Here is a 13,526-nt window from a genome sequence, read left to right on the forward strand (position 1 = left end):
TTTATTTTATTTGAGGGGTGTTGTCCTCCACAGGCACACACTATCCGTGTTTTGAACTGGGCTATAAAACTCGACCTTAAAGTTCCAAATCCGCTCCTTTAATCTTTTAGAGTGAAGGATGCATTCAAATATGAAAATTCTAAACCCTTCTCTTACCAATAAAAAAATAGCGTAGTTCGGAATTTGAAGTTCTGCATATAAATATTTTGAAATAAATAAAAAATAACAAAAGGTCGCATAAAAATAAAAGATGAAATATTGCTGGTATTTTAGCTCCTCAAACTATAGCAATATTTTCCTTATCCTATTGTAAAACAGCATGGAATATAATTTTGAAATCTAATTTTAAAACCTACAATGCGACCTTTTTCCCAAAATTAGGAAGACTAGGATATTTTATGGTCAAAATTTGCGGTGAAGGGCAAAACACCGTAAATTTATGAAAGTAATATAAAGTTGAGCCATGATTCCCTAGTAAATATGGTGGGCTAATGGGTGACATGACATTTTCCCAGTATCATGGTATCATATTACGTATAGAGGGCCCACAGCGACCAAACTCATTTTTCCACAAAAGATTGAGAAAATGACCATAATTATCCCTTCTTGCCCTAAAAATTTATGGTGCCGTTTGTATAGAGCCTAAACTTTAAACAATCAAAAGTATGCTTTAAACAATCAAAAGTAAAGTGCATATTCAAATAGTATCGATAAAAGTCGTTTTAATATTGAAAAACTTTGTGAGAGCCTTAAAATATTTTTTATCTTTAATTATAAAGTTTAAAAATAATACAGATTGAGCAGTTCTATAAAAATTAAAAAATCTTGAAAATTGACAATTCAAAAATATGTTACAAGATGCACTATTTTCAAAACTTGAAATCCGTTTTTTTCTCATGTCAATGCATCTTGATGTTGAGATGATCAATGTAACATTTATGTATGTAAAGGCACGCAGAGGTGCTATGTAAGGTAGGAAGCACTACATAGACGTCTGCCCTAAAAAATAGGATCTATACAAGGAAAAACACTGGCCATTCCTTGGTTATTAGGAGCATCCCGAAAACATTCGGATCGAACAATGGCTTTCAAATTAAGTTTCGAATTATTGAATACTGTCAAAGGGAGTGGCGATCTGGGGCCAGTGCCAACCTTGTTCAGTCCGGTCCTATGGGGACAAGAGCCAGGCTAGGGCCAAGGCTGGCCCGGCTTAAGTTCAAGCGGTTGCCACCCTTAGGGATTGTGTTGAGTATGTAATCCTTTCTAGAGGGGAAAATGACATCGACCAAGGGAATGGCGGGGGCCATGCTTTATGTTGCAGGGTTTGCATTTCCTATCGGACGGTCCAGGTCAATCCCCTTCTTGAATTGAAGGTCTAGATGTGCCAAGAGTCGAGCTCTTTTGATCTTTTCCCTTTCTTTAAAAGTATCGAGCAATTATGCTTGTTTTTATTATAATTTGTTTCGGAAAAGGAAATGTAGTTTGGGGATTTTGATTTGGAAGAAGTTTATATAAGGCCTAGGTTTTATAAAAATCAAATAAAGCTTCACCTCCAATCTTCTTTTGAAAATAAATCAATTTTTAACACAGAAAATAAATTTTAAAATAAAAAATCGTATTGATCTTGTGGCTTTGTACACTTATTTTTAGGACAAAATAGACAATCTAGATAATTTGTTAAAATTTATACTGTCTTTTAGAGTTTGAAATCTTAATTTTTTTAACAACTATAATGTTGATCGATGTAAAGGTCTTTCAACACTCAATATACAATTTCTGATGAGTTATTAGCTAAGGCTTTACTTATTCAGATAGGGTTGCAGCCCTATCAAACTATTTTCCTTTTGATTTTTGGGAATTTATTAGTTATACGCAATGCTGTCAAATTCGCTTCGCTTGGGCCGAAGAGGCCGAAGCCTTCGGATTTTAGGCAGAAACTGAAGTGAAGAGAAGCCTGGGGCTGCTGTTTCGGTCAGATTGGGTTTGCTTCTGATTTGCTTTGGTCGAAGCTTCGGGATGCTTTAGTCAGAAAAGAAATACCTATATAAAAGTATTTTTTAAAAAAAATTTGTTTAATTTTTTAATTTTTAATTTTTCATTATTTTTATATATTATATATAAATATGTAGTTCATTTATATTAAATTAAAAAAAAATCCAAAGTCTTTCTACGAATTGGCCGATTAGCACCAAATTGATTCATTTTTATCACCAAACTAAAAAAGACTCCAAAGTGAATCTAACAACATTGGTCATACGAGTTATGTCTTAGATTTTCTTGGATATGATAGCTTTCATTTTTCCATTTTGGCTACTCATTTTCTTTTCCCCTTTTTTTATCCTTTAAAATTTGAAATGTAAGATATAGATTGAAATGTAAGATATAGATTGGCATTTAGGAAATTGAGAAATTGAGAAATTGAGAAAAGAAAGATGGGAAAGGTTTCTATACTTCTCCAACAGTATAGAAGATCTATGCTTCCCCTACCATCCAACCGTCCAATTTTGATCAAGAGAGCCACTCATCATTTGATCTTACATCCGACGTCTCAAAGTATTTTATTTTTAGGTTTTTTTTTATACAAATTGTATCAATATGAAATTTCGTACGTACCATCTTCTCATTGGGGCGCACTTATGAAAAATATTTAAAATATTTTTTTGATTAAATATAAGGACCAAATACCTTTTAAAACTTTCAAAGGTATTTTGGTCATTTTATTTTATTGGAAATAGTTTTTTATATTTTTTGTTAGTGCGAGTTTAATATAGGACTGTACAAAATTTGATGTCAAAATAGTTTATAGAAAAAAATTAAAAATAAAATAGTGTAGAGATGTGACATTGTAATTGGGACAATCTTAGTCCCTCCATTCAAAATGGACGGTGGGACAAGAGAAAGTATATAAATTTTATGCTGTAAAGGAAGCATAAAAAGGTAAGAATTACACTAATGAATTATGTAGGGCTTTAAAATGTAGATCAGCCGTTTGGTTTGATCCTCCACTGAACCGGTCTAGATTGGTTGGCATGGTTGATCCGTTAAAAAATTGAAGATGAAAAATAAGATGGCATGGAACGTTTCGCCCATCTATAACTTGCATGCTTGTTTGATGATTTAAATCATCGAACAATTTATAAAGAGTAAGACCGATTCCTAATTCTAAGTTATATAATCCAATCCAGCCAAGCAATTCCTGATCCCAATGGAGGATTCTTAAAACCTTGATTATAATCCGGTGCGATTTGTACAGAGCCTAGGCTCTAAACAATCAAATTAGAGCCAACCTTCAAATAGTGTTGAGAAATGTGGTTTCCATATTGAAAATCAATGTGATAGAAATTTATTTTTATACTTATTTATAAAGTTTAAAGCTTAAAAAATAGTGTATATCAATAGATCTATGAAAACTTGAAAATCTTGAAAATTGACGATAAAAAAATGTGTTACAAAATATACTATTCTCAAAATTTGAAATCTATTTTTTTTTTCATGTTCATGTATCTTGATGTCGAGATGATCAATTTGAAGATATTTAGGCATCAAAACAACCTCTTCTAATAAATTTTTTGATATGGGCTTAAATTTGATTGTTTAGAGCCTCGGCTCTATATAAATTTTTCCCTTATTAATCATGATATAAGTTTTACATGTATTTTTGGTCATGGATTGTATATTATAAAACTATTCATATTTTATATAAAGAGATCGCAATTATTTTTAACCATTGTGAAATTCAATAAAAAACAATTGTCTCAACATTCAAAAAAGTTTATTTTGAATTTTGTGTCCAAACTTTTGATGCATCTTCAATTACTTGATTCCAAATTTACCGGTCAATGATCATTATGACCTCTTTGTATTGTATATATTTCCTTTACATGATAAAATTATTCTAAAAAAAAAAGAAAAATATTAATAGTTAATTAATTAAAAATTAATATTCATTAATTAATAGGCAATTTAAGATGAAGAAGGCCATGTTCCTCCGTATTTATAACTCCAATGCTTGTGAGATGCCTCCAAATGTGCATGGAAGAGAAACATCATCAAACAGCAAAGGCCAGAGCAACTAAGCCGGTTTGCCGCCTCTCTCTCTTTCTATCTCTAAAACCTCTCTCTCTCTCTCTCATATTTAAACCGTCTCCTGTAAATTCTCTCCGAAGCATTTGTCTTTACACAACTGTTTCCTCTCTCTAAATCCTCTGCTTTCTCTTTGTTAAAAACACAACACAACAGTTTTGTCTCTCTAAATCCTTTGCTTTATCTTTGTTAACAAGCGTCATCTGGAGCAAACCCTACACCATCAACTTCCTTGCCTTACTTGGGTCGCCCTTCATTTACAAAATGGTTCCTCACAAGTGAAGAAAACTCTCTCTCTCTCTCATGGCGCTTACACATCCCCAAAGGATCACATTCGCATTCCATTCTTGAGAATGGGTCTTTCCATCCAAAATCAATTCTACTTCCTCTGCGTGGTCCCATTTTCAGTTGAATAAAGCCTATTTCTTCTCCTTTCTCCCATCAATCCCCCATTATATCCTGAGAAGGTAAAAAAAGAGAGAGAAAGCTTTTGCTTTTGATTTCGTCCTTATCTCTTTGAGGTTCATGTGCACATGCTAAGTCTTTTGAATCTGAAAAAGGAGCTTTCCGTTCTCAGGTTTCGATTTTCGTTTTTTTTTTTTGGAGAATTTATAAGTACGAAGGTGTTTTGCTCGTTACTGAGTCAGATTTCAGAAATACTGAAAAGTAAAGTTTTTGGGTTATTGGGTCCTGTTGATTTTTAATTCATAATCGAACCCCACTTGTGTTCTCAACCAGAAAAAGGAGGCTCCCTGTTTTCCATTTGGTTTCAATTTCCATAAAAAATAAAGGCAAATTTTGTCCTGAATCGAAAACAGGAGGGTCTTTTATTTACCAGGATGGTTATCAAGGTGTGCGTGTGAGTGAGTGTGTGTGTGTGTGTGTGTGTGTGAGAGAGAGAGAGAGAGAGAGAGAGAGAGAGAGAGAGAGAGAGAGAGAGAGAGAGAGAGAGAGAGAGAGAGAGAGATCTGATTACTGGGTTCTGTTCTGGTTTTCAGGCCTTTTTAAGCACACTTGGAAAAATACAGATTTTCATATAGGGATAATAGAGATTCCGAAGGAGTTGGGGTTGTCTGGTTCGGAGCTTTGGATTCAAATTTTGGGTTAGCTTAAATAATATGGGGGACCATTTCGTGTTATTGGTGGATCGGTTAATCACCGATTCTACCCTGGAGGCCATGATCGAGAGCAGGAATCTCGGGCAGGTACGATGCCTGAGCGGTGATTCTGAGGCCCTCGGGCAGTGTTCGGGCAACCCTATAATTGAAGAAATGGGGATCAATAGGAAGGGATCATCCCTCAAAGTGGTAGAGTGCAGGATATGTCAAGATGAAGACCAGGCTTGTAACATGGAGACTCCTTGTGCTTGTTGTGGCAGCTTGAAGGTAAATTTTTAGCTTCTGAATAGGCCATGAAATAATGTTTAAATATTTCAAAAATATTTAAATTGTAATTGTTAGGAATAATAATTGGCCTTTCTCCTTTTGTGATTTGTGCTAATTTTGTTTGGATGTCCCCCTCACCCCCTTTTCCTTTTTTTTCCTTGTTTGTACTAGTGTTATTCTTGAGTTTAAAATCTGGTTTTAACTAGAACATCAAGGTCTATTTAAATTTTTTTTCTTAACTTTAAAGTTTGTGGATTTTTTTTGTGTATGTTTTTCACTGTTCATTTGAGGTCAGATCTTTCTTTAGTTGATTCTCTTTTTCTTTAGCAAAAATGGTTTTTGAATTTTAAAGAGTTTCACTGATTATTCGAATTGTGTTCTTTTCTCTTAATTGCTTTCTTTTTTCCAAGTAAATTTATTTTGTGGCAATATAACTACTAAACCACAAAAAACATAAAGAATGTCGTTATTATGGATTTGTTTAAATGGTATTTTACTGGGTTTCTAGTCTGAATATTGATATCTGTTTTACATTATATGCGGGCCCAATTTCCCGAAATTACAGTTCTATGTTAGAAAATTTATAACTGTCAAGCATGTGTTAATATGTGTTTTGTTTCTCTTTCTCCTGTTACTTGAATTCAATCCTTTTTCTTGTCTGCATTCTTGTTCTTAGGTGACATTTTCTTCAATGTTTATCTAAATTCCGATCCTTTTCCTGGATTACTTTTATATCAATAAATGAAACTGTTTTATTGCTGATTTCACTAACAGGCATGTGATAGTTTCGACCTCTCCTTTATCGCCCGTCTAACTTGGTTGTACGTTTTACTGCTTGATTTATTATCATAAATGTATAAATTGAGCTTGGGAGGATGCAGTCATTATCTAAATGGGGCCTATAACTTGAGTGATCTTCTAATTTGAGTTTATAACCAGACTGGGTATTTGCTTGAATGACCATGGTTCTGGTTCTATGCCCCTATTTGGGTGAGTTTGCAATCCAATTTATCATGGATTTTATCTTCTTTTTTTTTTAGTTTAATTTTTTATTTTTATGTGGGATTTTATCTGAATTTCAAGTTTCTGTTCCCTGTGTTTGTCTTCATGGTATTTGATGTTAGAACTGCTCTTTGTGTGAAGGTTAAAATTCCGTAATCATATATTGGATTCATAGAGTTTATGATTCTCTCTTGCTTTCCAGATTTGAAACTTTCTACCAAGTTTTAACATTCATTTTGCTTGTTTTTCATTTACATTTGGGTGTTTACCTTAAAGAAAAGACAGAAAATGAGAGAGAAAAGTAAGAGAGGAAATATTCAGAAAGGTTGAACTTCTTTCTTACAAATTACCTGTTGCAGTATGCCCATCGCAAATGTGTTCAACGGTGGTGCAATGAGAAGGGCAACACCATGTGTGAGATTTGCCATCAGGTTAGTGATTTCTTCGAATTCCTCTTCTTCCTTGCACCTTATTTTTCGATAGTTGCAGTTTGTGACGGCATAATAACATATGCTACTTCTATATGTGTCAATGAGGAGGTCATGCATCTTCTTTAATGCTTCAGTCTAGTAAGCTGTTTGATTTTGTTTATTTAATTTTTTTGTTTTTAACTGTTGTTTTCTGTGGTCGAAATTCAGCAATTTCAGCCGGGTTATACAGCACCTCCTAAGATGTTTCATTATGGGGGTCTTCCTAATTTTAGGTATCTTCTGATCTTGCTTTTGTGCCCCTTCTCCCCATCTCTCTCTGTCTCTCTCACACACACACATACACACCCACACACACACACAGAAATAGCTCACAGACACAGCACATGTACACACGGAAACTTGCATTTTCTGTGCTAAGGTTCTGGGCATAATTCATTCCTTGTGATTGTGGTTCGTGCTTTTCCGAATGATTTCGTTAATGATTAAAATTACATACTGTCTACGGATTTCAGAAGTTGCCAAATTGATGGAACTGTTTGTAAACAGGCCTAATTATCAGAAACAAGCTAATCTTACATGATCATTATAAAATTAAATTTTATAAGTGACCCAAATTATTGCCATCTTTCTGTGACCGATCGATTTACCATATATTACAAATTGATTTTGTTATTATTTTAATGTAATAGTTTGTATTTGTTTTTGGGTTGATTATAAGAGAATATCCTCTCTCTTACCAAATTTGTTTTTGTGGGACAGTGTACTAGTTTATATTTCGAAAAATCATTCTTTCTTATTTTACCGTGTTAAGTTTCTTCCCACATTTTCACATGACTCATGCCATTAGCTAGGGGATGTACTGGTGATGGACTACAGAACTGCCATTTTATTTACACTCCTTCATAATTTTTTCCATTTGAAGGCCATGCAACTATTGATCTCTCATCATTGTTGCTAGGGGAAGCTGGGAGATCTCTAGACAACCATTAGACTTGCAAAATCCTCAGTTTATTGCTATGGTTTCAACAGACCGCAACTTCTTGAACACTGGATTTGATGATTATTCGGCTTCAAATTCAAGGAGTGTGACTTGCTGTCGCTCGGTTGCTGTAATTGTTAGTGCTCTAACCAACATGTTAACTTACTGACTACTTTGCGTTCGTGTTCATGCACATGTGTGTGCATGTATGTGTGTGTGTGTGTGTGTGTGTGTGTGTGTGTGTGACTGCTTTTCCATTATACTTAGGATGTTTATGTAGTAATTTTTTTCTTTCTTTTGGAGAGCAGTTCCTAGTTCTTCTGATTCTTCGACATACACTTCCATTCTTGATCGGTGGGGCTGAGGAGTATGCGTTCACATTGTTCACTGTAAGAAGTTAAAAAGCTAAGATTATAAGATTAGTTTCTTCTCAAGTTTGGAGATTCTCATGGTTATGTGCGAATTGAGGTCGTATTGTTAACGTACCAAACTTGTTGGCTCTATTGAACAGCTGTTTCTTTTAAGGGTTGCTGGAATCCTCTTGCCATTTTATATCATGGCCCGAGCTGTGGCTGCTATCCATCGCCGGCATCGGCAGCAGGTAATAAATTGCTCAAGCCCTCCTGGATTCAATTTTGGTCTCAGCTTATACATGCACATTCTCATGCATACATCTGTGATCTATACATCTCTCTCTCTCTCTCTGTGCACGTGTGCATGCGCACATGTTTACGCGTAAAAAAAAAATAGATATGAGTTTTTGTAACATTCTTATTTGTAGTGCTTTTATTAACCTGAGGCCCTAAATTGGAGCATGAAGATTGAGATTTCCTGTTGAGGATTTGGTTGGGCTGGTCCTTGCTTGTGTGATATTAGCCTATTGGAACATTAAATATGTGTACTAAAGCACCCGTGTTCCTTCAGGTAATTGTGTGCTGTAGTTGAAGTGTAATTGAATCATTTGTGCATGTGCAAAAAACTAGTCTCATCACTTTTATTAGCATTTTTTGGGTGTGACACATAATGCGCCTCACCGAACCTCTCTACTGGGCATAAGGGTAAAACACCTTTTCTGTAGTTTTGCACTTTTGCCTAAAAGTGTGCCTGCCATACAAGCAAGGCTGGCATGTTATAAATACTGGCTTATTCAGAACACCTAATTATACTGGCCCTGTGTATAAAGTTACTATCTGTGACTTACATGCCATCCAAGCAGACCCTATGGGTGTAGGTTAACAATTGCTTATTAGTGTTTCTAATGTTCCATAGGAAGCTCCTGAAGTTGAGCTTGATGCATCTGAGGATGAATTGGAGCAGCCACCACATATCATAAATGTGCCCTAAGATCAGGATGGACAAAAGACCAGTGTTATTTGATGGGCTGTTGTATGTATCCATTAATATCATGCGACTTGGAAAGATATTACTCCAACCATAACTGGTTGATTTAAGATCATGACGAAGAAATCACTGCAACTTCATGTGGAAGAAGAAAGAAGTGCAACCTTATGCAGAAGAAAACAACACTGCAACTTTATGCGGAGATAAGTGTCTATCTTGAGGGAAATTTATATATGCTTATGGACTGGTGAAGATGGTCGGCCTCTGTCTTGTCTGTTATACGTCACTCTAACCTGTTCATTTTACTCTGTAACTGTATATATATGGAAGGCTTCCTTTTCTATCTGAAATTAATCCATTTAATGCAATGGGTACTACATATCCGTTGGGAAGCTTCTAACTTGTCTATATTGAATATCTTTTAAATATCGCTTCTACTTTTACTTGTTGGTGTAACGCGAGCAAGATACACAAGTATGCGTGCATGATTTTTTTTTGTTCTCAATGTTTTGCTGTACGCTCTCATGTTCATGGGTGGAATTCTAGGGACCCCCAGGTTTTGATACTCGCAACCTTGATTTGGGTTGGTACTGCAGGCATATTAGGGGGGATAGCAATCACCAAATGTCTGTACGTTGGAGCTATATTCTGAAAATGAGTTTACAACACCAATATTGCTTCCTTCTAGTTTAAAATGGATGCTTATATTGAATCTGAAATAAGGCACTCTGATATTGGAAACCATGGTGATACCTTTGAAGGAGCTACTCCATTTTCTGTCTGGACCTAAAGGTTCATGTTATTGAAAACTGTTGGGTGCTGTAGCACCCCTTCCCAAGTCTGGAGAGTTTTACGATCATGAAGGCCGTAGATCTGAAAGGGGGATATTCGTATCTGAAACATCACTGATTGTAAACTTTTTAGAAGAGGGAAGGTTCTGACTTTCTCTTTCTGGCTGTTACATGCCTGACCTTCACGGCAGCACCTCACTTGAGAGTGAAACGTGAAAGTTTAGGGGGCTGTTCATCATGAGTGCAAAAGTAATGCGGTGAAACACAAGGCAAATGGGCAACACCGAAGGAGAACCCTAGACAAGTCTTCGGGAATGGAAATGCAGATTCTGGTGGCTGATTTTTCCCGTCGATCTGCTATCAGGGATGGGGTTTTCTGACTATTCTTTATCTGAGAGTTTAGACGGGAAGAGAGTATTGAGAGGGAGAGTATTGAAAAGGGTATCGCGTAGAGGAATGAGTGGTCCTGATAGGATGGAACCCAAGTGCCAGACCAAATTTCATGGAAATCAGAAAAGAAGTGGATCTTTCCGAGTCTTGCTTATGTTGGATTCTCAGTATCCAGGATATTCATTTTGCCAAATGGCGGAAATTGGCAATATCACAGATATTGGAAATCTGACCCTCGGATTCCTTGGATGTTGATGCTCCCTAAACTGTGTGCGTAAAACATTAATCTCTCTCTGTTGTGTCAATAAAAGATTCATTAAGGGTTGTTGGTAATTTGCAATACTAGCATTAAAGGTCAAAATATGCTGACTTCAATTAATTATTTGTTGACTGAGACTGACTGCTACAAACTAGGCATCTAGCCACTAGTCAACAAAACGAGAAATTTGGACATTGTCTAACTTTTTAATGGCACATGCATTTTCTTTTTCTTTTACCCTTTTTATGAGTTAAAAGGGTTAGTTAACCATACTTGGCAATTGGCACTGAGGTGAAATAGACAGCCATATTGACCATTTGTTAACAAAGACTGACTGCGAAGAAATTACAGCACAATGCACCAAAACAAACAGGAGCACTGGTCCATAAGATGGGTATTTTGTTCAATATTAAAAGGGATATGCATTTCCTTCTTTTGACTCAAAGGTATTATCATTTCCTTCTTTTGACTCAAAGGTATAATCATTTCCTTCTTTTGACTCAAGATGTGTTCTTTTTCTCATTACAATTGAAAACTTTATAATGCTTTCACCTGTGGTCTCCTTCATTAATGGGATAAAGCAGAAGACAACCCATCGCAACCCAAAGATATCTGGTTTTTTATTATGTTTTATAGAGTTGTGTTAAGAGAAATAGAAAGGTTTTTTAACTCAAAAGAGATTTCTCTTCCCATCCCTTTATTTATTTCTAGTCGACTCAAATAATAAATATTCAATTGAACCTGCAACAATTACATATTGAACTTCCAGTCTTCCACCATCTCAAACAAAATCAGTGATGTCTGAAATAGAATGGGGGATATAATGCTTGGCCTGGTATGTTGGTTGGACCATAATTTAAAATCATACATATTGTGTGAAAAAAAGAAAATGAAGAAAAAAATGGAAGAAAAAGTAAGGGAAAAAGAGGGTGTGGCCCAGCTAGGGCAAACTAGCCAGGACCTCGGGCCTCAATATGTGGCCCAGCCCTAGTTTTTTAGGTCCGGGCTGCCTGGTCAATTGCCAGCCCTACTTAGAATCCATTTTGAAAGTGGTTGGTTTTCATCTCATTCGTCACCAATTCCATGATATGGTGTTGGTAGTCAGTGCTCTCCAATTTGGTACTTGCCTTTTGTCCCTTTTATACTCGCACCCTCATGCAAAACAAGCCCAAAAACCGGCATGTGGCGGAAATGAATGGAATGTTCTACGATGCGCAGTCGAGTGCTGCCCTGAATCCATTATCTACATTAAGCTATCAACTCCCAAAAGGAGCCTTAATCTTAGCAAATGAAGCAACTGAAGAACCTAGAGGACTGAATTATTTTCGAAGTACTACTGGTCATTCGCCTTGATTACGACTTAATTTGGAATAAAAAAAGATCACATCGTACCCGGTTCAATATGACGAGGCGCACATTTTTTTTCACTAGAGTACTTGATTTTATTAATGGAAAAAGATTACACCAAATTATAGTGGTTCAGACGAAGAAACAACTAAATTAACCGAATGCACCCTTGCTTTGGCCAACATATATGCCTTCTCAATAGGCTCCCTATAGGCAGGATTAAACACTACTAAATGGAATTGACAAAGGTCCAAGACTTCCATCCACACACCCCTCAAATTCCACAGGATTAAACACTACTAAATGGAATTGACAAAGGTCCAAGACTTCCATCCACACACCCCTCAAATTCCAAGGTGGTCTCTCAACTCGATTGCACCAATTAATCATGTTTAAAGAGTTCCCTTCCACCATCCAACACAAATCAACACATCTGTCTCTCTCTATCTCAGTAATTTCAGTCCTTATAACAATGCCAATACCTCAGCCTCATTAGCTGTAGCCTCACCTCACGGCTCTGAATAAGTAAAGAGCTCTTCTCCTCTTGAATTAGAGACTACACCTCCAACCCTTGTGGGCCTTGGGTTCCCAAAGGAACTACCATCAAAATTAAGTTTCACACACCCATGCAATAGAGGTATCTATCTACCTCTCGGTCTTACTTTAAAAACCAATTGCGCAGCCAATTTTCACAAATTAAGAACGACATCTACCTTAGACACTCCATCACCTTCCTTCATATTAAAATACTAGAACCACACATTATGAAAAATCTTATCTTTAATTTTTGATAATTATGAACAAATCCCAAAAAATATGCCTATTTCTTTCCAGCCATACCTCCCATAGCAAAGCCCCACAGAACCACCCCATTCTTAGGCAAACCCAGTAAACTTAATTGTTGCACAATATCTGTATGCCAAGAAGGTAGCGGTGTATCCAACGGCCACAACCATAGTTGATAAGTAAAAGGACAGTGCAAAAATAAGTGAATCCCAATTTCCTCATCCCCATTGCACAAAATACATATTTTAATGATTAACTTGTCTCTTTTACTCATATTATCAACAATTAGGACATTGTTTTAAGATGAAATCCATAAAAACATCTGTACCTTATGCGGAATATGCCATTTCCAAATCTGGTTCAAACCTGGTTGTGTCCATCTCTGACGATCATGGAAAAGTATATGATATATAGATTTCACAGATAAGATACCATCATTAGAATACCCCTTCCAAATCATTCATCAGATTAGTGAACTTTGCAATCACCACATTTGGGATTCCATAATAAGTAAACACCAACTCACCTGGTGCTCATTGCGAGTAAAAGCCTCACATACCTTTGACATCTGATTAGAAGTTAATCATAAAGATCGTTGTACATTACCTTAGGAGACCTATCACCAAGTCATTTATGGGACCAGAAGTTCACCGTATCACTTTGCCAATCGCCCATCTAATATTCCTTAGAACCAAATCTCCTAAGGCAAAAATGCCTTTCCAAATCTAAGAT

At 36.0% G+C, this 13,526-nt stretch overlaps 1 protein-coding gene across 7 annotated transcripts; it reads left to right on the plus strand.

The window, feature by feature from the left end:
* Positions 1-3,993: 3,993 nt before the first annotated feature.
* LOC18428115 (uncharacterized) lies at positions 3,994-9,664 on the plus strand. Of its 7 annotated transcripts, none has more exons than XM_011622841.3 (8): positions 3,994-4,080; positions 5,082-5,468; positions 6,830-6,901; positions 7,109-7,173; positions 7,860-8,016; positions 8,189-8,269; positions 8,392-8,481; positions 9,150-9,664. In XM_011622841.3, exons 2-8 carry the CDS (start codon positions 5,202-5,204, stop codon positions 9,222-9,224), a joined length of 807 nt encoding a protein of 268 aa, XP_011621143.1. In that variant the 5' UTR covers positions 3,994-4,080; positions 5,082-5,201; the 3' UTR covers positions 9,225-9,664. The 7 variants fall into 7 exon arrangements, 5 of the variants coding, with proteins under 5 accessions (XP_011621143.1, XP_020519207.1, XP_006837217.1 ...); XR_016047204.1 differs by lacking the exon at positions 3,994-4,080 and adding an exon at positions 4,300-4,660 and having other exon boundaries at positions 7,824-8,016; XR_016047203.1 differs by lacking the exon at positions 3,994-4,080 and adding an exon at positions 4,300-4,550 and having other exon boundaries at positions 7,824-8,016.
* Positions 9,665-13,526: the final 3,862 nt, after the last annotated feature.

Source organism: Amborella trichopoda, chromosome 13, assembly GCF_054954075.1.
Source record: "Amborella trichopoda isolate Santa Cruz 75 chromosome 13, AtrichopodaSantaCruz75HAP2 v2.0, whole genome shotgun sequence".
Classification (NCBI taxonomy): domain Eukaryota; kingdom Viridiplantae; phylum Streptophyta; class Magnoliopsida; order Amborellales; family Amborellaceae; genus Amborella; species Amborella trichopoda.